The 26,151-nt window shown below is 43.2% G+C and overlaps 2 protein-coding genes across 2 annotated transcripts in view; both read right to left on the minus strand.

Annotated features, from left to right (window-relative positions):
• Positions 1-651, minus strand: part of ret (ret proto-oncogene receptor tyrosine kinase) — a 57,828-nt gene extending 57,177 nt beyond the window's left edge. The window contains exon 1 of the mRNA XM_084321053.1: positions 544-651. Coding sequence (XP_084177179.1) covers positions 544-607 — 64 coding nt within the window. The 5' untranslated portion in view covers positions 608-651. The remainder of the gene's footprint in view (positions 1-543) is intronic.
• Positions 652-21,650: 20,999 nt separating this feature from the next.
• LOC311234614 (heparan-alpha-glucosaminide N-acetyltransferase) overlaps positions 21,651-26,151 on the minus strand; it is a gene marked incomplete at both ends in the record, with an annotated part of 120,112 nt that continues 115,611 nt past the window's right edge. The window contains one exon of the mRNA XM_084321861.1: positions 21,651-21,832. Coding sequence (XP_084177987.1) covers positions 21,651-21,832 — 182 coding nt within the window. The remainder of the gene's footprint in view (positions 21,833-26,151) is intronic.

The following is a 26,151-nucleotide window of genomic DNA, read 5'->3' on the forward strand; positions in this document are numbered from 1 at the left end:
GAATATCTCATTTTATCTCAGGTTATGTATGATTATTCAGTATCTCTTAGACACGGTTTTCTCATATAGCCAATTTGCCAAAGCCTCATTAACTTTTTATCCAACCAACACACTTATTATAGCTCGTGTTGTGCATCGCTGGCATAATACATGTGATTGCCATTATGAATAATAGGCCTGTGGGAGCAATTCCAGCTCTCCACTCCACTCCGTCTAGCGATGGCCATGATGCTGAGGTGATGTCTGGAGGCTCGCCGCCCCGAAAAGAGCTGCAATGGTCCAAACCGCGACGCAGAATCTAATTGAACTTTTCTTTGATTCCGTTTTTAAGAGGAGGATCAATCAATTAAGTTGGTTGATTAATTAATTGAGGAAGTTAATTAAATTATCTTGAGTATAATCTGTAGAGGTAATAAATAAATATCAGCTGCAGTTACGTTTGAAAAAATGCCTCTTTGCAAAATAGGTTAAAAGTTATTTCCCACCACGTTATATTGCGCCCGTCGTAGTTCACTGTATAGTCCAATCGAAGATGTCCCTTACCTTTACACCACAGCAGAAGGATAAAAAGGATGTTTCCCGGAGAGAAACCTAAAGTTGGACCCATATTCGCGAACCATAAGTGAAAGTTTCTGAATGAAAATGCAAAACGGTGCCTCTACATGGAGAGGGGGAGGAAAAAGAGTAAATAATTCTGCGTATAAGCCAATTTCCCGGTGCGCAGCTTCGGACGGTCAATCCAGTGTGTGCTGAGCGCGTCCCGTGGAGAGGCTGCTTGCTGTGTGCAGACTGCCGCCTGGCTGCTGGTGGCGCGCTGGTGGGAGGAGGTACAGTACACATCAAACTAATATGATGCTGCGATGTCTTGTCCGCTCCTTCCGGAGAAGCAGGATAGCATCTACAGGAAATTTAGGAATATAATTTATCAGCCGAGCCAGTCCATCATCTCATTGACATTTAGGAGGATGCTATATGGGTGACTTATTGCGTTTAGAGAAAACGCCACCTGCCACTTTTATTAAGAGTATTCGTTATGTTCTATATAATAGGTAGGCTATACATTTAACTTAGATCAATAAATTAACTAAATTATAAATCATGTGGTCTCATGGTGGCCATCGCTGGCAGAAACGTATTTACCTCTGGGTTATATAACAGTAAAACTCCCAAACAAGAGTGTCAGGGGAAAGCAAGTCAAATCATCCCAAATGGTGTGATACAAACAGCAACCCAGCTGCCAAGGAGTTGTGCCAGGCAGCCATGGGTGCATTTAAGAGCTCCATTCACTATAAATACTCACAGGACTGTAGAACTGACATCATACCTACTCTGAGTTAATGAAGTTCTTAAATAAGATATACATGGGCCTTTAACTTTGTGACCTGGACATATGCTGTAATACTCACAGCCAGGACCCTGCAGAGATTTGGGGGGATAGAAAATGGTATACTCCATTATTTTGGGTAGTTGTAAAGCGCCTTTGTTCAGGTAGAGTGCCTCTTTTTCATGGATATTATCTTGCCCATCTTTCCCCCATCTTCCCCCAGAGACAGACAAGAAGATTGATGTCAGTTTCATCTCTGTGTGTCCAGTAACCCCAGAGAGAGGTCCAGGTGTATGCTAATAGCACAAGGACTGGAAGTAGCTAGCATAGCATCGTCAAAAGTGGAGAAATACAACTCCAACAACTCCAAAACTGAAGCACAGAGATTCAATTCTGGGAAATATGGCATAATGTTTATTTCTCAAAATGTTAGGGTGTTCCTTTAAGTTTATTTAATTTAATTTCAAACCTTTATTTATACAGGTAAAATCTCATTGAGACACCAAACAACAAACGCAACAAATAAGTTCCAGACAAATACAAGACAAGTAACTCAACAAAAAATCTAAGAGAGGCTAAAATCGAGATAAATTTAATTAAGAGCAAGAACAAGAACAGGCTTATGATGAACACTTGTATACAATTGTATACATTTCATACAAACATCTGTATAACAGAAAACACAATATAAAGCAAATTCATTATTCCCATAATCTCACAATGACAATACCCTAAAACGTTCAACTGTCTTGTACAAAATAATTAGGCTTGAGAGTTATTGAGTTAAAGAGGTAAGATGTGTGATGTCATTATCTTCACCAGGCAAAGCAAGCAGCTATGTGTCTACCCGGAGCAAATCTCGCAGTGCTGGATGAAACTTGGCACATAGGCTGGAATATTTTTCAAATCGATCAACGATGAGTATTTTATTTGAATTAATTTAGATTGAAATACATTTTGTCTATTGAAATACATATTCAGGATAAAGTTACACCTTTTGAACACAAGAGGGTGGTAAGTTGGTATGGGTATGGGTCTTGGCCTCCGCACCCACATAGGGAGGAGGTTGATGAACTGGCACGCTGGTGAACATTGGTAAAACCAAAGAGCTGATCGTGGATTTTAGGGGAATACAGCAGGGGACACATGCCACTGTGGAGATCGTGGACAGGGTGAGCAGTTTAAGTACCTGGGAGTCCATATCACAGAGGACCTGACATGGTCAACACATAGATTGTGGTGAAAAAGGCGAAACAGCCTTTTTTGTGCCTCCATGCACAGCTTCAAGAGGAACGTCCTATCCCCATCAAGCAGAGCTCGTACCTCCACAGCTTCAAGAGGAACGTCCTATCCCCATCAAGCAGAGCTCGTGCTCCACAGCTTCAAGAGGAACGTCCTATCCCCATCAAGCAGAGCTCGTATCTCCACAGCTTCAAGAGGAACAAGCTGCCTATCCCCATCAAGCAGAGCTCGTACCTCCACAGCTTCAAGAGGAACGAGCTGCCTATCCCCATCAAGCAGAGCTCGTACCTCCACAGCTTCAAGAGGAACAAGCTGCCTATCCCCATCAAGCAGAGCTCGTACCTCCACAGCTTCAAGAGGAACAAGCTGCCTATCCCCATCAAGCAGAGCTCGTACCTCCACAGCTTCAAGAGGAACAAGCTGCCTATCTCCATCAAGCAGAGCTCGTACCTCCACAGCTTCAAGAGGAACAAGCTGCCTATCTCCATCAAGCAGAGCTCGTACCTCCACAGCTTCAAGAGGAACGTCCTATCCCCATCAAGCAGAGCTCGTACCTCCACAGCTTCAAGAGGAACAAGCTGCCTATCACCATCAAGCAGAGCTCGTACCTCCACAGCTTCAAGAGGAACAAGCTGCCTATCCCCATCAAGCAGAGCTCGTACCTCCACAGCTTCAAGAGGAACAAGCTGCCTATCCCCATCAAGCAGAGCTCGTACCTCCACAGCTTCAAGAGGAACAAGCTGCCTATCCCCATCAAGCAGAGCTCGTACCTCCACAGCTTCAAGAGGAACAAGCTGCCTATCCCCATCAAGCAGAGCTCGTACCTCCACAGCTTCAAGAGGAACAAGCTGCCTATCCCCATCAAGCAGAGCTCGTACCTCCACAGCTTCAAGAGGAACAAGCTGCCTATCTCCATCAAGCAGAGCTCGTACCTCCACAGCTTCAAGAGGAACAAGCTGCCTATCTCCATCAAGCAGAGCTCGTACCTCCACAGCTTCAAGAGGAACGTCCTATCCCCATCAAGCAGAGCTCGTACCTCCACAGCTTCAAGAGGAACAAGCTGCCTATCACCATCAAGCAGAGCTCGTACCTCCACAGCTTCAAGAGGAACAAGCTGCCTATCTCCATCAAGCAGAGCTCGTACCTCCACAGCTTCAAGAGGAACGTCCTATCCCCATCAAGCAGAGCTCGTACCTCCACAGCTTCAAGAGGAACAAGCTGCCTATCCCCATCAAGCAGAGCTCGTACCTCCACAGCTTCAAGAGGAACAAGCTGCCTATCCCCATCAAGCAGAGCTCGTACCTCCACAGCTTCAAGAGGAACAAGCTGCCTATCCCCATCAAGCAGAGCTCGTACCTCCACAGCTTCAAGAGGAACAAGCTGCCTATCCCCATCAAGCAGAGCTCGTACCTCCACAGCTTCAAGAGGAACAAGCTGCCTATCCCCATCAAGCAGAGCTCGTACCTCCACAGCTTCAAGAGGAACAAGCTGCCTATCCCCATCAAGCAGAGCTCGTACCTCCACAGCTTCAAGAGGAACAAGCTGCCTATCCCCATCAAGCAGAGCTCGTACCTCCACAGCTTCAAGAGGAACAAGCTGCCTATCTCCATCAAGCAGAGCTCGTACCTCCACAGCTTCAAGAGGAACAAGCTGCCTATCCCCATCAAGCAGAGCTCGTACCTCCACAGCTTCAAGAGGAACAAGCTGCCTATCCCCATCAAGCAGAGCTCGTACCTCCACAGCTTCAAGAGGAACAAGCTGCCTATCCCCATCAAGCAGAGCTCGTACCTCCACAGCTTCAAGAGGAACGTCAGGAAGTGGCTCATGGACAGAGTAGAGGAATAGCCCCCTATACTAAGAATGGGATTCCAACTGTTTTTAGTTATTGTGTGATATACAATTTTAGCTATAGGTTAGTTTTCTATTGCTTTAAATGTATGTGTTTTGTGTTTTTTGTCATTGTCATGTTCGTTTTTTGTTGTGGCCTAACAGCCCTGGGACCATGACGGAAATAAGGGTCTTACTCTGTCTCATGTTATCCTTTGGATCCTTGTTGTGTGTTTTTGATCCATCAATAAAATCAATCAATCAATCACTACAAGGGTTTGCTGGTAATCAGGTAAATGGTGCATTTATATAGCTCTTTTATCCAAAGCACTTTACAATTTGTTCCTCACATTTGACCCATTCACTCACACATTCACACCGATGGCAGAGACAACCATGCACATCGGAAGAAGTTAGGGGTTAAGTGTCTTGCTCAAGGACACTTCGACACGCTGCCCAGGAGGAGCGGGAATCTAACCGGGAACCTCCGGATTACCAGATGACTGGACTGCTCTACCTCCTGAGCCACTGTCGGCTGGTTTCTGATTGTTGTTGATATATCTATGCATTTCAAATATTAATTAATGAATTAGTCCATTGAAATAAGTCCCCAAATAGTTTTTAAAGTTTATTCCACTCAAATCGTTTTTAAGGTTTATTCCACCCAATAGTGTAATATTGTGTAATACTGTAATTGTAGAGTACTGGAATACTGTGTAATCATTTTGATGTGTAATAGTGTGTGATAGTGTAATAGTTTGTAATAGTGTTTCATATTGTAATAGTGTGTAGTAATGTAATAGTATAATAATGTGCAACAGTGTAATCGTGGAATAGTGTGTATAATAGTGCAATAGGGATAATGCGGGGAGATCTGCTTTCATTGGTCTATGTTTGCCCCGCCCCCTTACACTTAAGCCCCGCCCAATGTGCAGGCTACTAGGAAATAAATGGGTGGCTGCCGCCTGGTGGAGAACCTTTCTAGTTGTAATTAAGATGCATTTTATTCCAGGAAGCCATTTTAATTTTTTTGATATTTTCCCCCCCTCCTTTTCCTCCGTTTTTCTCCCACCCCAATGTTAGTCGTTATGCCAATTCCCAATCCCCTTCCTGGTCGCTGCGCACTTACACCCCTACGGTCGGTCTGGGAGAGTGGAGGCTATCACATGCTTCCTCCGACACACGTGTAGCCAATCAACCGCTTCTTTTCACCTGGCAGCGCGGACTCTCACTGAGAGGGTGTAACATGTGGAAGGATCACACTACCCCCCTTAGATCCTTTTCTCGCTGAGCAGGCGCCCCGACCGAACTGTAGGAGTACAACGACCAGGACCTACCCACCAGCTTTCCCACCCCTAACACTGCCAATTGTGTTAGTATGAACGACCAGCCAAGCTGGTAGCAACGCAGAGAGCTGGGCTCGAACCCAGCATCTCCTGCACTAGTGGCGAGCGCCTTGCCCACTGCGCCACTTAGCCGCCCCCAGGAAGCCATTTCTAAACCCTTACTTAGCCAGGCAAGTTGACTAAGAAGAACACTTTCATGTTTACATGAATCAGCCTGGGTAAGTAGTTGCAGGGAGAGGGAGGGTCACACACACACACACACCTAGGGTAAGGGCACTTCAGTGGCAGCGTAGTGGTCGAGGGATTTCCTGCTGGTCCAGGGATTGAACCGGTGACTTTACAATCACAAGCCCGCTTCTCTAATCTTCAGGCCACTGCTGCCCCCTGAGTGCATCTCAGTGAAACGATGAAAATTAAATAATATCAAGGCCATGGTGAGTGATTAAAGGTTTATGCAAAAGCTCTGATATAGATTTTTATTTCATTTCCATCTTTTCACTGTATTTATTACTTCCTGGAATAATATCCATCATAATGACATCAACACACATCTTACCTTTCAAATCAAATGAAACGGTTCATAGTTTTGTGATATGTGTGAGATCATGAGCATAGCATCAGCTTTATTTTCTTTTTGGTGGAGTGTTCCTTTAAGCATTGGGGGGACGCTTTAACCTTCTGTAGTGTGGTAGTGAAAGGGTTAAGCGGCGTCTGGGCGTCCTTCCCCAGGAAATCTTGAGCGTCAAACACTTCATTTCCTGCTTTCTGGTGAACTTTTCTGCACCAATTTGTGCCTTTTCTGCACCAATTTGTGGTGGAATGTCCTTATGTAAAGGAAAAGATGACATCCAGGTACCCGCTGACACAAATGTAATGGAACATAATAAGGCTCTCAGGCATTCTGTATTGCTTTCAAATATTTATTCTATTGTTACAGGTACGAAGGATATATAAATGTTTTGACCCCCTTATTTTCTTTTACCTCTTACAAAATAGTACTTAGCTATATATTCTGAGGGGGACACATTTACCTCTTCTTAATATTGAGGCGGACATGTCTCTTAATATTGAGGGGGACATGTCTCTTAATATCGAGGGGGACATGTCTCTTAATATCGAGGGGGACGTGTCTCTTAATATCGAGGGGGACGTGTCTCTTTAATATTGAGGGGGACATGTCTCTTTAATATTGAGGGGGACATGTCTCTTTAATATCGAGGGGGACGTGTCTCTTTAATATTGAGGGGGACGTGTCTCTTAATATCGAGGGGGACATGTCTCTTTAATATTGAGGGGGACATGTCTCTTTAATATTGAGGGGGACATGTCTCTTTAATATTGAGGGGGACATGTCTCTTTAATATCGAGGGGGACATGTCTCTTTAATATTGAGGGGGACATGTCTCTTTAATATCGAGGGGGACGTGTCTCTTTAATATTGAGGGGGACATGTCTCTTTAATATTGAGGGGGACATGTCTCTTTAATATCGAGGGGGACATGTCTCTTTAATATTGAGGGGGACATGTCTCTTTAATATCGAGGGGGACATGTCTCTTTAATATTGAGGGGGACATGTCTCTTTAATATTGAGGGGGACATATCTCTTTAATATTGAGGGGGACATGTCTCTTTAATATTGAGGGGGACGTGTCTCTTTAATATTGAGGGGGACATGTCTCTTTAATATTGAGGGGAGGGACGTGTCTCTTTAATATCGAGGGGGACATGTCTCTTTAATATTGAGGGGAACATGTCTCTTTAATATTGAGGGGGACATGTCTCTTTAATATCGAGGGGGACGTGTCTCTTTAATATCGAGGGGGACGTGTCTCTTTAATATTGAGGGGGACATGTCTCTTTAATATTGAGGGGGACGTGTCTCTTTAATATTGAGGGGGACATGTCTCTTTAATATCGAGGGGGACATGTCTCTTAATATTGAGGGGGACATGTCTCTTTAATATTGAGGGGGACATGTCTCTTTAATATCGAGGGGGACGTGTCTCTTTAATATTGAGGGGGACGTGTCTCTTTAATATCGAGGGGGACATGTCTCTTTAATATTGAGGGGGACATGTCTCTTTAATATTGAGGGGGACATGTCTCTTTAATATCGAGGGGGACATGTCTCTTAATATTGAGGGGGACATGTCTCTTTAATATTGAGGGGGACATGTCTCTTTAATATCGAGGGGGACGTGTCTCTTTAATATCGAGGGGGACATGTCTCTTTAATATCGAGGGGGACGTGTCTCTTTAATATCGAGGGGGACATGTCTCTTTAATATTGAGGGGGACATGTCTCTTAATATTGAGGGGGACATGTCTCTTTAATATTGAGGGGGACATGTCTCTTAATATTGAGGGGGACATGTCTCTTTAATATTGAGGGGGACATGTCTCTTTAATATTGAGGGGGACATGTCTCTTAATATTGAGGGGGACATGTCTCTTTAATATTGAGGGGGACATGTCTCTTTAATATCGAGGGGGACATGTCTCTTTAATATTGAGGGGGACATGTCTCTTTAATATTGAGGGGGACATGTCTCTTTAATATCGAGGGGGACATGTCTCTTTAATATTGAGGGGGACATGTCTCTTTAATATCGAGGGTGACGTGTCTCTTTAATATTGAGGGGGACATGTCTCTTTAATATCGAGGGGGACATGTCTCTTAATATTGAGGGGGACATGTCTCTTTAATATTGAGGGGGACATGTCTCTTAATATTGAGGGGGACATGTCTCTTTAATATTGAGGGGGACATGTCTCTTTAATATTGAGGGGGACATGTCTCTTTAATATCGAGGGGGACATGTCTCTTAATATTGAGGGGGACATGTCTCTTTAATATTGAGGGGGACATGTCTCTTAATATTGAGGGGGACATGTCTCTTTAATATTGAGGGGGACATGTCTCTTTAATATTGAGGGGGACATGTCTCTTTAATATTGAGGGGGACATGTCTCTTTAATATCGAGGGGGACATGTCTCTTAATATTGAGGGGGACATGTCTCTTTAATATTGAGGGGGACATGTCTCTTAATATTGAGGGGGACATGTCTCTTTAATATTGAGGGGGACATGTCTCTTTAATATTGAGGGGGACATGTCTCTTTAATATCGAGGGGGACATGTCTCTTAATATTGAGGGGGACATGTCTCTTTAATATTGAGGGGGACATGTCTCTTAATATTGAGGGGGACATGTCTCTTTAATATTGAGGGGGACATGTCTCTTTAATATTGAGGGGGACATGTCTCTTTAATATCAAGGGGGACATGTCTCTTTAATATTGAGGGGGACATGTCTCTTAATATTGAGGGGGACGTGTCTCTTTAATATTGAGGGGGACGTGTCTCTTTAATATTGAGGGGGACGTGTCTCTTTAATATTGAGGGGGACGTGTCTCTTTAATATCGAGGGGGACGTGTCTCTTTAATATCGAGGGGGACGTGTCTCTTTAATATCGAGGGGGACGTGTCTCTTTAATATCGAGGGGGACGTGTCTCTTTAATATTGAGGGGGACATGTCTCTTTAATATTGAGGGGAACATGTCTCTTTAATATTGAGGGGGACATGTCTCTTTAATATTGAGGGGGACATGTCTCTTTAATATTGAGGGGGACGTGTCTCTTTAATATCGAGGGGGACGTGTCTCTTTAATATTGAGGGGGACATGTCTCTTTAATATCGAGGGGGACGTGTCTCTTTAATATCGAGGGGGACATGTCTCTTTAATATCGAGGGGGACATGTCTCTTAATATTGAGGGGGACATGTCTCTTTAATATTGAGGGGGACATGTCTCTTAATATTGAGGGGGACATGTCTCTTTAATATTGAGGGGGACATGTCTCTTTAATATTGAGGGGGACATGTCTCTTTAATATCGAGGGGGACATGTCTCTTAATATTGAGGGGGACATGTCTCTTTAATATTGAGGGGGACATGTCTCTTAATATTGAGGGGGACATGTCTCTTTAATATTGAGGGGGACATGTCTCTTTAATATTGAGGGGGACATGTCTCTTTAATATCAAGGGGGACATGTCTCTTTAATATTGAGGGGGACATGTCTCTTAATATTGAGGGGGACGTGTCTCTTTAATATTGAGGGGGACGTGTCTCTTTAATATTGAGGGGGACGTGTCTCTTTAATATTGAGGGGGACGTGTCTCTTTAATATCGAGGGGGACGTGTCTCTTTAATATCGAGGGGGACGTGTCTCTTTAATATCGAGGGGGACGTGTCTCTTTAATATCGAGGGGGACGTGTCTCTTTAATATTGAGGGGGACATGTCTCTTTAATATTGAGGGGAACATGTCTCTTTAATATTGAGGGGGACATGTCTCTTTAATATTGAGGGGGACATGTCTCTTTAATATTGAGGGGGACGTGTCTCTTTAATATCGAGGGGGACGTGTCTCTTTAATATTGAGGGGGACATGTCTCTTTAATATCGAGGGGGACGTGTCTCTTTAATATCGAGGGGGACATGTCTCTTTAATATCGAGGGGGACGTGTCTCTTAATATCGAGGGGGACATGTCTCTTAATATCGAGGGGGACATGTCTCTTAATATCGAGGGGGACGTGTCTCTTAATATCGAGGGGGACGTGTCTCTTTAATATTGAGGGGGACATGTCTCTTTAATATTGAGGGGGACGTGTCTCTTTAATATTGAGGGGGACGTGTCTCTTTAATATTGAGGGGGACATGTCTCTTTAATATTGAGGGGGACATGTCTCTTTAATATCGAGGGGGACATGTCTCTTTAATATCGAGGGGGACATGTCTCTTTAATATTGAGGGGGACATGTCTCTTTAATATTGAGGGGGACATGTCTCTTTAATATCGAGGGGGACATGTCTCTTTAATATTGAGGGGGACATGTCTCTTAATATCGAGGGGGACATGTCTCTTTAATATTGAGGGGGACATGTCTCTTTAATATTGAGGGGGACGTGTCTCTTTAATATTGAGGGGGACATGTCTCTTTAATATTGAGGGGGACATGTCTCTTTAATATTGAGGGGGACATGTCTCTTTAATATTGAGGGGGACATGTCTCTTTAATATTGAGGGGGACATGTCTCTTTAATATTGAGGGGGACGTGTCTCTTTAATATTGAGGGGGACATGTCTCTTTAATATTGAGGGGAGGGACGTGTCTCTTTAATATCGAGGGGGACATGTCTCTTTAATATTGAGGGGAACATGTCTCTTTAATATTGAGGGGGACATGTCTCTTTAATATCGAGGGGGACGTGTCTCTTTAATATCGAGGGGGACGTGTCTCTTTAATATTGAGGGGGACATGTCTCTTTAATATTGAGGGGGACGTGTCTCTTTAATATTGAGGGGGACATGTCTCTTTAATATCGAGGGGGACATGTCTCTTAATATTGAGGGGGACATGTCTCTTTAATATTGAGGGGGACATGTCTCTTTAATATTGAGGGGGACGTGTCTCTTTAATATTGAGGGGGACGTGTCTCTTTAATATTGAGGGGGACATGTCTCTTTAATATCGAGGGGGACGTGTCTCTTTAATATTGAGGGGGACGTGTCTCTTTAATATCGAGGGGGACATGTCTCTTTAATATTGAGGGGGACATGTCTCTTTAATATTGAGGGGGACATGTCTCTTTAATATCGAGGGGGACATGTCTCTTAATATCGAGGGGGACATGTCTCTTTAATATCGAGGGGGACGTGTCTCTTTAATATCGAGGGGGACATGTCTCTTTAATATCGAGGGGGACGTGTCTCTTTAATATCGAGGGGGACATGTCTCTTTAATATTGAGGGGGACATGTCTCTTAATATTGAGGGGGACATGTCTCTTTAATATTGAGGGGGACATGTCTCTTTAATATTGAGGGGGACATGTCTCTTAATATTGAGGGGGACATGTCTCTTTAATATTGAGGGGGACATGTCTCTTTAATATCGAGGGGGACATGTCTCTTTAATATTGAGGGGGACATGTCTCTTTAATATTGAGGGGGACATGTCTCTTTAATATCGAGGGGGACATGTCTCTTTAATATCGAGGGGGACATGTCTCTTAATATCGAGGGGGACATGTCTCTTTAATATCAAGGGGGACATGTCTCTTTAATATCGAGGGGGACATGTCTCTTAATATTGAGGGGGACATGTCTCTTAATATTGAGGGGGACATGTCTCTTTAATATTGAGGGGGACATGTCTCTTTAATATCGAGGGGGACATGTCTCTTTAATATCGAGGGGGACATGTCTCTTTAATATTGAGGGGGACGTGTCTCTTTAATATTGAGGGGGACATGTCTCTTTAATATTGAGGGGGACATGTCTCTTTAATATCGAGGGGGACATGTCTCTTTAATATTGAGGGGGACATGTCTCTTTAATATCGAGGGGGACATGTCTCTTTAATATTGAGGGGGACATGTCTCTTTAATATTGAGGGGGACATGTCTCTTTAATATCGAGGGGGACATGTCTCTTAATATCGAGGGGGACATGTCTCTTTAATATTGAGGGGGACATGTCTCTTTAATATCGAGGGGGACATGTCTCTTTAATATTGAGGGGGACGTGTCTCTTTAATATTGAGGGGGACATGTCTCTTTAATATCGAGGGTGACATGTCTCTTTAATATTGAGGGGGACATGTCTCTTTAATATTGAGGGGGACGTGTCTCTTTAATATTGAGGGGGACATGTCTCTTTAATATCGAGGGTGACATGTCTCTTTAATATTGAGGGGGACATGTCTCTTTAATATCGAGGGGGACATGTCTCTTAATATCGAGGGGGACATGTCTCTTTAATATTGAGGGGGACATGTCTCTTTAATATCGAGGGTGACGTGTCTCTTTAATATTGAGGGGGACGTGTCTCTTTAATATTGAGGGGGACATGTCTCTTTAATATCGAGGGTGACGTGTCTCTTAATATTGAGGGGAACATGTCTCTTTAATATTGAGGGGGACATGTCTCTTTAATATTGAGGGGGACATGTCTCTTTAATATCGAGGGGGACGTGTCTCTTTAATATCGAGGGGGACGTGTCTCTTTAATATTGAGGGGGACATGTCTCTTTAATATTGAGGGGGACATGTCTCTTTAATATTGAGGGGGACATGTCTCTTTAATATTGAGGGGGACATGTCTCTTTAATATCGAGGGGGACATGTCTCTTAATATCGAGGGGGACGTGTCTCTTTAATATTGAGGGGGACATGTCTCTTTAATATCGAGGGTGACGTGTCTCTTTAATATTGAGGGGGACATGTCTCTTTAATATTGAGGGGGACATGTCTCTTTAATATCGAGGGGGACGTGTCTCTTTAATATTGAGGGGGACGTGTCTCTTTAATATTGAGGGGGACGTGTCTCTTTAATATTGAGGGGGACATGTCTCTTTAATATCGAGGGGGACGTGTCTCTTTAATATCGAGGGGGACATGTCTCTTTAATATTGAGGGGAACATGTCTCTTTAATATTGAGGGGGACATGTCTCTTTAATATTGAGGGGGACATGTCTCTTTAATATTGAGGGGAACATGTCTCTTTAATATTGAGGGGGACATGTCTCTTTAATATTGAGGGGGACATGTCTCTTTAATATCGAGGGGGACGTGTCTCTTTAATATCGAGGGGGACGTGTCTCTTTAATATTGAGGGGAACATGTCTCTTTAATATCGAGGGGGACATGTCTCTTTAATATCGAGGGGGACGTGTCTCTTTAATATCGAGGGGGACGTGTCTCTTTAATATTGAGGGGGACATGTCTCTTTAATATTGAGGGGAACATGTCTCTTTAATATTGAGGGGGACGTGTCTCTTTAATATTGAGGGGGACGTGTCTCTTTAATATCGAGGGGGACATGTCTCTTTAATATCGAGGGGGACATGTCTCTTAATATTGAGGGGGACATGTCTCTTTAATATCGAGGGGGACGTGTCTCTTTAATATCGAGGGGGACGTGTCTCTTTAATATTGAGGGGGACATGTCTCTTTAATATTGAGGGGGACGTGTCTCTTTAATATCAAGGGGGACATGTCTCTTTAATATTGAGGGGGACATGTCTCTTTAATATCGAGGGGGACGTGTCTCTTTAATATTGAGGGGGACGTGTCTCTTTAATATTGAGGGGGACATGTCTCTTTAATATCGAGGGGGACATGTCTCTTTAATATTGAGGGGGACATGTCTCTTTAATATCGAGGGGGACATGTCTCTTTAATATCGAGGGGGACATATCTCTTTAATATCGAGGGGGACGTGTCCCTTTAATATTGAGGGGGACATGTCTCTTTAATATTGAGGGGGACGTGTCTCTTTAATATTGAGGGGGACATGTCCCTTTAATATCGAGGGGGACATATCTCTTTAATATCGAGGGGGACGTGTCCCTTTAATATTGAGGGGGACATGTCTCTTTAATATTGAGGGGGACGTGTCCCTTTAATATTGAGGGGGACATGTCTCTTTAATATTGAGGGGGACATGTCTCTTTAATATTGAGGGGGACATGTCTCTTTAATATTGAGGGGGACATGTCTCTCAATATCGAGGGGGACATGTCTCTTTAATATTGAGGGGGACATGTCTCTTTAATATTGAGGGGGACATGTCTCTCAATATCGAGGGGGACATGTCTCTTTAATATCGAGGGGGACATGTCTCTTTAATATCGAGGGGGACATGTCTCTTTAATATCGAGGGGGACATGTCTCTTTAATATTGAGGGGGACGTGTCTCTTTAATATTGAGGGGGACATGTCTCTTTAATATTGAGGGGGACATGTCTCCTTAATATCGAGGGGGACGTGTCCCTTTAATATCGAGGGGGACATGTCTCTTTAATATCGAGGGGGACATGTCTCTTTAATATCGAGGGGGACGTGTCCCTTTAAGTGTGGGACTCAGTCTGTCTGTCTCTCTCTGTCTCTCTGACTGATTATCTTGGTGGAGTGAGTGATGCATCACTCTGGCCTGAGGGCAGGCCACCAGTCACTCACACAGCGATCCCTTTCTAATCAATGTCTCTGCGTGGTGGAGCAAAACACTGGAGCACGCTGGCTCACACAGAGGGGAGGTCAGGACTTTCCCAAAGCACCAAAAAACACATTATTATATAAAGGTTATAAATAATAATAATACATTCAGTAATCATTTTGACTTCCTAATTTGTGCTGCCAGATCACCACAGTTCAAGACAAGCAAAAAAGGATCGAGTCTCAACATGGTTCACGGTTCCGTTTCTGGTGGATCCCATCTGTATCTGTACATATCCCTTACCTACTCTTACTAGTTACGCTGCTGGCCAGAATGACTATTACCAGTGTCTTTATACCTGTATCACTGTACATATTAATATTACAACTCTGTACATACATCTGATTAGCACTATACTCAGTAGTACTAATTTGTATATTTTATGCCCAGTTGAATCACCTGTATATTGTATATTACTATTGCACTTTACTGTTACATTTGCACTCTGGTCAGATGCCAAACCTCTGTTCGTTGTACTACTGTACTTGTGCTGTGTAATGACAATACTTTTTAATCTAATCTAATCTAGCAGGTTTTAATGGGCTTGGTTCCCAGGGAGTTGAATTTATTCAATTTGGGTTGCATGAACATTTTAAGAAACCATTCCAAAATCATCTTGGCCAAAATCCAAAGAACCTTCTTGACTCAGCACTTAACGCAACGAGGAATCACCGCATACTACTGACATACTGTATGGTGGCGTTTACAGTATGGATAGCGTTAGTAGAGATGTAAAATGAAACTGGGTGTTTATCACTCACTTGTTAACCCTTTCACTACCACACTACAGGTTAACCGTCTGTAGTGTGGTAGTGAAAGGTTAACCTTCTGTAGTGTGGTAGTGAAAGGTTAAGCGTCTGTAGTGAAATGGTTAACCTTCTGTAGTGTGGTAGTGAAAGGTTAAGCGTCTGTAGTGAAATGGTTAACCTTCTGTAGTGTGGTAGTGAAAGGTTAACCGTCTGTAGTGTGGTAAAGGGTTAACCTTCTGTAGTGTGGTAGTGAAAGGGTTAACCTGTTGTCATGTGACAGTGAAAGGGTTAACCTTCTGTATTGTTGCAGTGAAAGGGTTAACCCTTTGGTAGTGAAAGGGTTAAGCAGAAGATACAAATTCATATACAGACCCGCACCTTTGTTTACATGTATTTACAAGGTTTATTTTCCCCATATCTAGTTAATTATATTGTTTACTGTATATTTGTCTATAAATTCATATGCCTATATCCATGTCTTTCTACTATTACCCTGCCCATACCTCCCCTCCCCCATGCTGCTATGACGCCCCACATTGTATCTTATGTTATCTTATATGAACATTACAGTAACTAGTGTTACAACATCTTACATCATAGGATCAAGTAAATAGGCCTACATCAATGGACAGTGTGCATCTTATCTTATAACACCATGTGATATGAGAAGCCTGGTGTACAAGGACATATGAACTAGAAGCTAAAGTTACCATGTGTCAGACTATAGGTATCCAGAGACATATGGTCAGTGGAAATCAATAACGACATGGGAATGTGTCGGCTGAGTCGTGACGTCGTGGAACCACAACACTCTTCGATGGCTTCTGTTCTCTCGACACGTTAAAGGCCCCCTCCACTCAAAAACCTTTCTTTTCTACAGATATAACTCCTCTTGGAGGCATGAATTTGACTATACTTTTCATTGAATTTCAAACCTTTACTTATTAAACTCGAAAGGCAACTGAGGGTTTCCCTCGTTTACAGTTATACCGAAATAAGCCAAAAAAAGCATATAAAATCATAACAATAAGACAACAAGGCGAGACAAAAGTAAGGATAACAAATCAATTAATACGTACAACTTGATTGACTTGCTTTAAACTCTGCAATAGATTGTTATTTGTGCAGAACGTATCCCCCCCCTCACAGTGAACTGTGGTGTTCCACAAGGAAGCATACTAGGACCGCTACTGTTCCTAATTTATGCAAATGACATGTCGTCAGCTTGTGACTGCAACTTGTTCTTGTTCGCAGACGACTCAGCCCTGCTGGTCTCTGACAAGAACAAGTTACAGGTTGAAAAAACCCTCAGCTCAGAACTCGGCAGAATCTGTACCTGGCTCGCACATAACAAACTATCATTACACCTGGGTAAAACAGAGTCCATTCTCTTCGGATCAAATAACAAACTCAGCAAGACCGACGGCTTCTCAGTTACAGTGGGTGACAATATTGTCACAAGGAAAGATGAAATTACATACCTAGGTTCCATCCTAGAGGCAAATCTTTCCTGTGACAAAATGGTATCCAAGGTAATAAAAAAAGTCAACCAACGAACTCGATTCTTGTACCGGATCTCCTCTCTGGTAAACAAGAATACCCTGAAGACTCTGGCAGGAGCACTCATTCAAGGGTACTACGACTATGCTTGCACCTCATGGTACCAAAGCACCTCAAAGGCGCTAAAAACAAAATTACAAACATCTCAAAACAAACTGGTCAGACTACTGCTTGACCTTACTCCTAGAACCCACCTCACCCCTGCCCACTTTGACAACCTAGGATGGCTTAGAGTAGACGACAGAGTACAGCAACTTGCAATGGGCCTGGTCTACAAGATACACTACACGACCAAGGTACCCATGTACATGTCAAAATACTTCCCAAAGGTCAGTGAATACCACGATCACAACACCAGAGGGAGCTCCACAAATCATGTTAAACCCAGATTCGGCTCAAACAAGGGACTAAACACGTTTCGCAATTATGCCACATCAATGTGGAACGCCCTACCCAAAGCTGTAAAGGAATGTGAATCACTATACCCACTTTCAAAACCACTCTCAAAGAACACCTACGGGAGACTGCAATTCGAAACTGGCCCCTGTAAATGTCCTAACTCAACCCCCTCCAATGTACAGTAAATGACCAAGTATGGTTTCGTCAATATCCAAATGTAGTTTTGCTTGTACAGTTGTACAGTGCCCCCCCCCCACCTCCAATGTACTGTCCCCCCCCCCCCCCTACAATGTACAGTTTCTACGTCAAATGTATATACTCTCTTTTCTAGACTCTTTTTGTATCACAAACAGTACTGTATTTGCAAATCTGGTATGTCATAAATGTATAGATGTAGCAGTACTGTGGGCGGCTACGTGGCGTAGTGGGCAAGGCGCTCGCCACGAATGACGGAGACGCTGGGCTTGCCTGTTCGAGCCCAGCGCTCCACATTGCTTTCAGTTTAGCTGGTCGATCATACTAATACACATTGGCCGTATTAGGGGGTGGGAAACTGATGGGTGGGGATCGGGCGTTGTGGACAGCGACTCCTACAGGTCGGTTGGTGCGCCTGCGCAGTAGAATCAGGAAGTGTCGGGGGCAGCGTGAGCCTCCCACGCGTTACTCCTCGCCACTGAGAGATCGAGCTGCGCAGGTGAAAAGATGCGACTGCTGTTACCTCAAGTACCGGAGGGGACTTGTGCTATGTATGACTTAGTCCACATTGCAGCCGGCTTGTGGGAGGCAAGAAACAGCGTTCGTGACAGGGGAGGGTTGAATTGGATGATACGAAATTGGGATGGGAGAAAATATAAAAAAAATGGGAGAAAAAGTGGATAAAAAAAAAAGATGTAGCAGTACTGTCTATCTGTATGTTGTGTATGTCATATATGATGAATTGAAAATGGGGGACCCTGATGTAAACAAGACGAAAGTCTTTCTCTGGTCTGCATCCCCTTAACAATTGTATGTATTGAGCTGTACTGTACTGTACCCATTCTGCAATCTGTTAATAAAGTTTTCAATCAATCAATCAAACCAGAGCGCCCTTTTCACGTTCTTCCACTGGAGGGGGAGGAGCTTCTATGTATTTCCTCCAAATCAGAGCCTGTGTGACGCAACTAATCCCGTGAACCTATCATGGTCGCTATCGCCCGGCTGGCCACGCTTTCATCCAGGAAATGCTAACTGCTAACGTGAAACTTATTATAAGTTCATACATCTAGTGATCTATGCACGAAAACAATAATTAGTTTCAGCTAATCTCTTAGTTATAACAAGATTGTATGTTTGGGTGAAATACATTTTTGGTGATAGTTTAGGTGGAAAAAGAAAAAGTTAATTGACTTGGGGGAAGACGTGAGGGGGGGGGGGAGGAGGCGGGACTTCATAGATCCTTGTATTCCCAATGAGGGTAAATGTGTAGAGTTGCTGCTAAGACATTTTCAGTAGTTTATTGAACATTTATGTTGGAAAAACCATAACAAACCAATTATTATTCAATATACAACATTTGTTTTTATTTTTTTATGTTTATTTTTAGCATTTTTACAGCTTTTTCAGGTCAGACATGACAGACAGAGAGCAGAGAGAGGAAGGTAGGGAGAAGATATGGGGGGGAAGGACATGCAGCAAATGTACGTCGGGTTCGGGACACGAACGCGGGTCGACCGCGTAGGTCTGCAGTGCAGTTACGTGGTGCGCCACCCTGGCGCCCCAATATACAACATTTCTAAAGTGTAAAAAACACACATGGAGGGGATCTTTAAGAGTGGAACCCAGCTCAGAACACAAGACGTGCGTGCGTATAGTTTTGGAGATGATGAAGACGGCTTTATTGTTACGATAACAACCAATACGTATGTGGAATGTGCATGTCGACTTAATTTTCATGTCGACGTAGCAGATGCATCTCTACTGCTGGCACTGTGGTCTGAGAAGCAATTACAGTCTCGAGTCTCGTTCAAGAAGGCTGGCTGCTCATTCTGGGGATCCAAGCAACGACTTCTGTTCATAAGGCAATTACCCAAACCACTACACCATGTTACACAATGTTATTACTGCTGCCAAGGAGCATGTAATATGATTTTCCCTGGAAGAGCAGCATGTTATCATTTCATTACATGATTCGATGGCCTCTTACAATGTACTGTAGTACCTGACCTACTATACCAACAAGCACGCAGACGCGGTCAAAAAATTATATGCGAGGACGTGAAGTGAAACTGATTGTGGAAAATGTTTATGTTTTCCATGTGAACTTCATGACAACAAGGATCAATTGCTCAATAAATCAATCAATCAATCAATTAATTAATCATATATCCAAATAGGATTCATCAAGAGAGTAGAGCCAGATGGAGTTTTTGCGATACTTGTGAATTCAGCTTTGTGTTGTTTAGTTTACCAATTGGTAGCTTGTGTATACTGTTTAATTTCACTCTTATTCATAGTATATATTCAGATTGAAATTCTTTATTGCTTATATTTATTGCAATGTATAATATAACCGATAGGCAATACAGACCCTCATCTGTACCTTTGTTTACATTTATTTTTATATTCAGATCAGATTTTATTGCCTATATTTATATTTTTCTACTATTATCCTGCCCATACCTGTAACCCCCCCCCCCCATGCTATGACGCCCACATTTCCAAGGGGATCAATCGAGGAATATCTTATCTTATAATTATGTAAAAGGGAGGAAAGAAACTAGGAAAGCAAAGAGCTCTTCAATTGAGTTTGGAGACATTTTAGGAGCTAATCCTTGTCATCCCCCACTGGGCAAAGTGGATGTGTGTAATTTCCCTGATTTCTCAATAGGATGAGTACAGGAGGTGCTGGTCACATTAATGACACTCTTTTGTGCACTGTGCATCTTGACCCCCATTAAAGAGCTGTCACTCGGGAGAGCAGATGGCGTGCGTGCACACACACACACACACACACACACACACACACACACACACACACACACACACACACACACACACACACACACACACACACACACTGGAGCTAAGAGAGGAGGAGCAACCGTGGCAACAGCCTCATAATGGCCACATTGGTGTGTAGTGGAATCACTCGCTCTAATTTGTTAAGTACCACCTCAGTATATTTGATTTAATCACTCTATTCACTGGCTAAAACAACCGTCACCAAATAAAACACCCCAGGCTGTCCACGTTGACAGCGAGTCAGACATCTGGTGATTTAAACATGGACAGCATTTCTTGTTATTGGATAATAACATGGGGACACAAGGACACAATAGTTTTTTGTGATCGTCCGTTGCAGAAAAAGGTTTTCTCACTCTAACAAATGCGATGATGTACGTGGCAATGCGTTACTTTAAAAGAACACGCCAACATTATGGGAAATGCACCGACCGTCTTCTCCAGAGTCAGACTAGAAGATGGATACCAATTTCCTCTCAGTGCGTTCAGTGGAAAGCGGACCAGCTAGCCAACACCTCTCTCTGAGTTTTAAGTTAGGCTGCTGGTCCGTATCCCCTTCCATTCATTTGTGCTAAGCTAGGCTAGCTTGCAGCCGGATAGCTTTCTACTGAACGCACAGAGAGTAAATTGGTATCTATCTTCTTGTCTGACTCTGGAGAGGACAGTAAGCACATTTCCCATAATATGTTGGCGTGTTCCTTTAAAGCAATGTTTATTAAACTGTAGTTCTGGGAGGGGGGGGGGGGGTCCCCACATAATATTATTATTCTGGGCCCAGAGACTAGGTCCATTAGAAGCACTATAATAGGCCTAAAAAAAATAAGATAAGATAAGATAAGATGAGCTTACCTTACTCCCTCATCTAGCAAACTGCCCCTTTGGGTAATGACATTGTGTATTATGAGATAATATGTACTTATACCATATTTCTAAATCATCATGAATATATTTCGTATGGTATCATATTGTACTAGATGATGTAAGTTAATTGAATGTAAATGTATACTTTGAATTTTCTTTTATTAAAATGTTATAATGGTATTTTGAAATTATGTCCAATAATGATATTTGTGGTGGCAAGATAAATGAAGCGTATAGCAAACGAGAGTAGACAAGAAAACCCCTCCTGGACTCAGATTTTGAGGAAGAATCTCTTCCTGTAGAGCAGGTAGGCGATGAGGACCCAGAGCGAGGTTCCCCACGCGCCCTGGAAGAGCAGCTCGTAGTGGGAGTGCTGGTCGCTCATCTCCCAGCTGAAGGGGAAGTAGAAGCCCAGGAGGGAATGTCCCACATAGACGAAGAGAGAGTTCATCCCTGAGGGGCAGAGACACAGAAGACACTCTTTCAACCTTAAAGAAAACACGCCAACATTTTGTGAAATTAGCTTACCGTCTTCTCCAGAGAGAGAGACAATAAGATAGATACCAGTTTCCTCTCTGTGCGTTCAGTAGAGAGCTATCTGGCTGCACGTTAGCCTAGCTTAGCACAATGAATGGCAGCGGACATGGCCGGTTAGCGTCTATACTTCCCACAAGCAAGTTGTGCTTCCGCGTTGCTCTGATTGGCCACTGACCTACGGTTCGTGCGTTTTGCGAATCTGATTGGCCACTGACGTTTCTGGTCATGTGACATGTGCGCCCAATCGCATGACGAGCAGTGTCTTAGCCCATTTCCGCGTCGAACAGCCTGCAAACGACCTAACGCCTAGTTTATCACTGGTTAAGCTTAGGCGACTCTTTCGCAGTTGGTTAAGGTTAGAGTTTGGAATCAGGGCTGGCGTTCTATCGTCACGCTCTAAGACTAACTCTAACCTTAACCAACTTCGAAAGAGCGCCTAAGCTTAACCGTCCAAAGAACTTGCCGTCACACGATTGGGCGCACATGTCACATGACCAGAAACGTACGTGGCCAATCAGAGCAACGCGGAAGGACAACTTGCTTGTGGGAAGTATAGAGGCGGCCGGTTAGCCTAGGCATTGTCCATCTAACACCTCTCCCGAAGGCTAACCGGCCATGTCCGCTTCCATTCATTGTGCTAAGCTAGGCTAACATGCAGCCAGATAGCTTTCTACTGAACGCATAGAGAGGAAACTGGTATCTATCTTCTTGTCTCTCTCCGGAGAGACTAAGTTAATTTCCCAAAATGCGTGTTCCGTTAAGACTCTTAACTCAACTTAATTCACACACAAAAGCACCTTGAGTGGATACACACCATACAAGCACACTTATTACACGCACACACTGATGCTACTTACACTGTAGATATATCTATCCGCTGTTATTTTACCTTGTAAAAGACATATACCTTGTATTGTATAGTTTGTATAGATTGTTGTGTATTGTTGTTTACAAATCTCCTACGCTTGAGGAGCCGGGGGAAAACAAGCACCTCCCGTTTTTCTGAATGTATGTAAAAAAAAAAAGCTGTGACATGACAAATAATCGGAATCTGAATTTACCCTTAACACATTAACTGCCACGGAGTTTGCCCGTCTCATATCACTCTCTGCTACCACTCTAAGCCTATGGAGATGTTCACCTTCTTTGCAGGGCTATAACTTTTTAAATTGTATTGCTAAATTGACATTACTATGGCCCATTCAACATCGATTATCTATCGTTCAGGATGTAGGAACGTTATACTTTTTCATTCATAGATTCATACGAAAATACCGTCTAGAATATAAATATGTTTTTATCGTTTTCTGCAGTAATTCATAGAACGTGAGTTATAGGCATAAACGCATATATAGATTATCAACTGCCGTTTGTTGCCGATACACGCTATATTAAACATTTCAACTGTACATGATCCTAAACGTTATGACTCATCATGCGCAGATGAACGGGGGGGGGGGGGGCGTTTATAATTCCGTGATCCTCAGTAAATGCTTTATGTAGTATGGGTGATATATTGATCAGAGCAGTTTGCATTAATAATAATAAACATTCACGCTAAAAGTAACGTTACTGTCCTCTTACCGTTCGCCGATGAGACTGGAGGAAAAAGATCCCACTTATTTGACGGTGATCTACTAGATCCATTTCCGGTTTGTATAATAATAATAAACGCCCAAATCATATCGATTATTGAGTTATGGCAGCGATCCATATACACGGATGTGTGTCTAGAGTCCCGCAACAATATGTGAGTGCCGGACGCATTTCCCAGATGCACAGAGATCACCAGAGATCCATTTCCGGTTGTAATTCGCCGGATCATCCACTAGGCGGCAGTATTGAAGCGTTGCAGAGTTGTGCAGGCTCCCACTGTATCAGCCAAGGCTGGGTGAGGGAATTATGAATACCATGGCGAAAAAAATGAAATATGTTGTACGCCGTGGTTTGGCAGAATTAGCATGACCTTGAAACACGTTGTACAACGTTATTGGCGCCCAATGTGTTAAAGGGGCAGTTCACCCCAAAAACAAAACAACACTTTTTAACCGGAGTGCTATCTATCCAAAGTTTGTTAGAGATTAGATTAGATTCAAATGTAGTCATCATACAGCACAAGTACAGTACAATGAAAAGAAGTTTGGCATACAACCAGAGTGCAAATGTAACAGTAAAGTGCAATAGTAATACACAATGTTGATTGATTGATTGATTGATTGAAAACTTTATTAAAAGATTGCAGAATGGGTACAGTACAGTACAGCTCAATACATACAATGGACCTATCTCAAACCCTGCCCTCTTTTCTTGATCCTCCAATCACAGCTGTCGCTTACCTCGGACTTCCTCGTACAAACAAAGTTTGTCCGAGGTAAGCGACAGCTGTGATTGGAGGATCAAGAAAAGGGGCAGGGTTTGAGATAGGTCGTTAAGGGGATGCAGACCAGAGAAAGACTTACGTCTTGTTTACATCAGGGTCCCCCATTTTCAATTCATCATAACATATATGACACACACGACATACAGATAGACAGTACTGCTACATCTATACATTTATGACGTACCAGATTTGTGATACAAAAAGTGTCCAGAAAAGAGTGTATATACATTTCACGTAGAAACTGTACATTGGAGGAGGTTGGGTAGGTGGGGTAGGGTTGGGTGGGTGGGGTGGGGGGGTGGGGGGGAGAGGCTGTACATTGGAGGTGGGGGGGGGGTTGGGAATTAATGAACATACATGTTCGCTGGAAGCAGGAACTGATCACCGATAAAGGTCAGCTGGTTTGATTGCCAACAATACGAGAAGCTACCTGTGTGTATATTCACAAAGATACCAAATTCATCAACCGTACTGACCTTAACACTTTGACTGCCATGAAACGTCTTTTCACGTCATTGCTGGCCATGCTCAAGTTGCCGGGGGACGCTGTACAGCGTCCTTATATCAATATTTCAAAAATCTGCGATCGGATTAATTTGTCCCCTCCGCTGGCCTGAGATCCACCAGCAGACCCACTGAGCTCTCTGGCGGTTCAGGAGCGCCATCTGGTGGCCGATCGGCGCAATCGCCAAACAGGATGTTGAATAGAGGTTGTCCTAGACGACCGTAGTACTTCCGGCGCTCGCTATAGGTCCCGCGACTCTGGCTCGTCACACTACACAGTGATCGATTGCCAATAACTCGATAAACAACATGATTTGGACGTATATACCATTATACAAGCTGGAGATGGACCGGGTAAATTTACATCCCATAATGATAAGATTTCAACTCGACGATGATCGCCCAACGGCGCGCGGAGACTGGGGTGAGTTTCAGCGTGTAACGTTACCGTCTTCGATACTAACTGCTATTATCAACATTTGACCCACATTAGATGATTGGTATAACGCTGCCCACGGAATTATAAACGCCCCCTAGCCCATCCGTTCAACATCAGATGACGTGTAGTAACTTCTAGAAGTACGTCTAGTTGGAATTTTTTATATCGCGCTGATTGCCATAAAACTGTATTGCATCATCAATATAATGCATTTGGGGCTATAGATCACGTTCTGGAGAAAGCTGCAGAAAGAGATGAAAACATACTTATACATTAGACCATACTTTACTATGAATATGTGAATGAAAAAGTTTAACGTTGCTACACAATGAACAATACATATAGGACTTTGAATGGGCCCTAATAATGGCAATGTAGCAATAGAATTTAAAAAGTTATAGCCATGCAAAGAAGGGGTACTTCTCCATAGACAAATAGAGCCGGCAACCTATGGTATATCATTAATTTAACCCAAGGCAACCAAAGTGTTAACCATGACGAAATTGAAACTGTTTGGATTGAAATCTTATTCGATAGGGCGAAATCAGTACTAGTAGGCACAATCTATAGACCGCCAGAACAGAGTGGCTTCTATGACACACTTGATGGGTGTTTAGCTGGGGTGGAGGGTTAGCACCTCAAAGGCGCTAAAAACAAGATTACAAACATCACAAAACAAACTGGTCAGACTTCTACTTGACCTTACCCCTAGAACCCACCTCACCCCTGCCCACTTTGACAACCTAGGATGGCTTAGAGTAGACGACAGAGTACAGCAACTTGCAATGGGCCTGGTCTACAAGATACACTATACCAGGGGTTCCCAAACTTTTCAGGCCGGGGCCCAGAAAATAAGGCGTCAGAGAGCCGTGGCCCAATGCACATCGTCAGGCTTTTTTTTCTTTTTTTTTG

This window comes from Notolepis coatsorum (assembly GCF_963971535.1).
Source record: "Notolepis coatsorum genome assembly, chromosome: 9".
NCBI classification, from domain to species: domain Eukaryota; kingdom Metazoa; phylum Chordata; class Actinopteri; order Aulopiformes; family Paralepididae; genus Notolepis; species Notolepis coatsorum.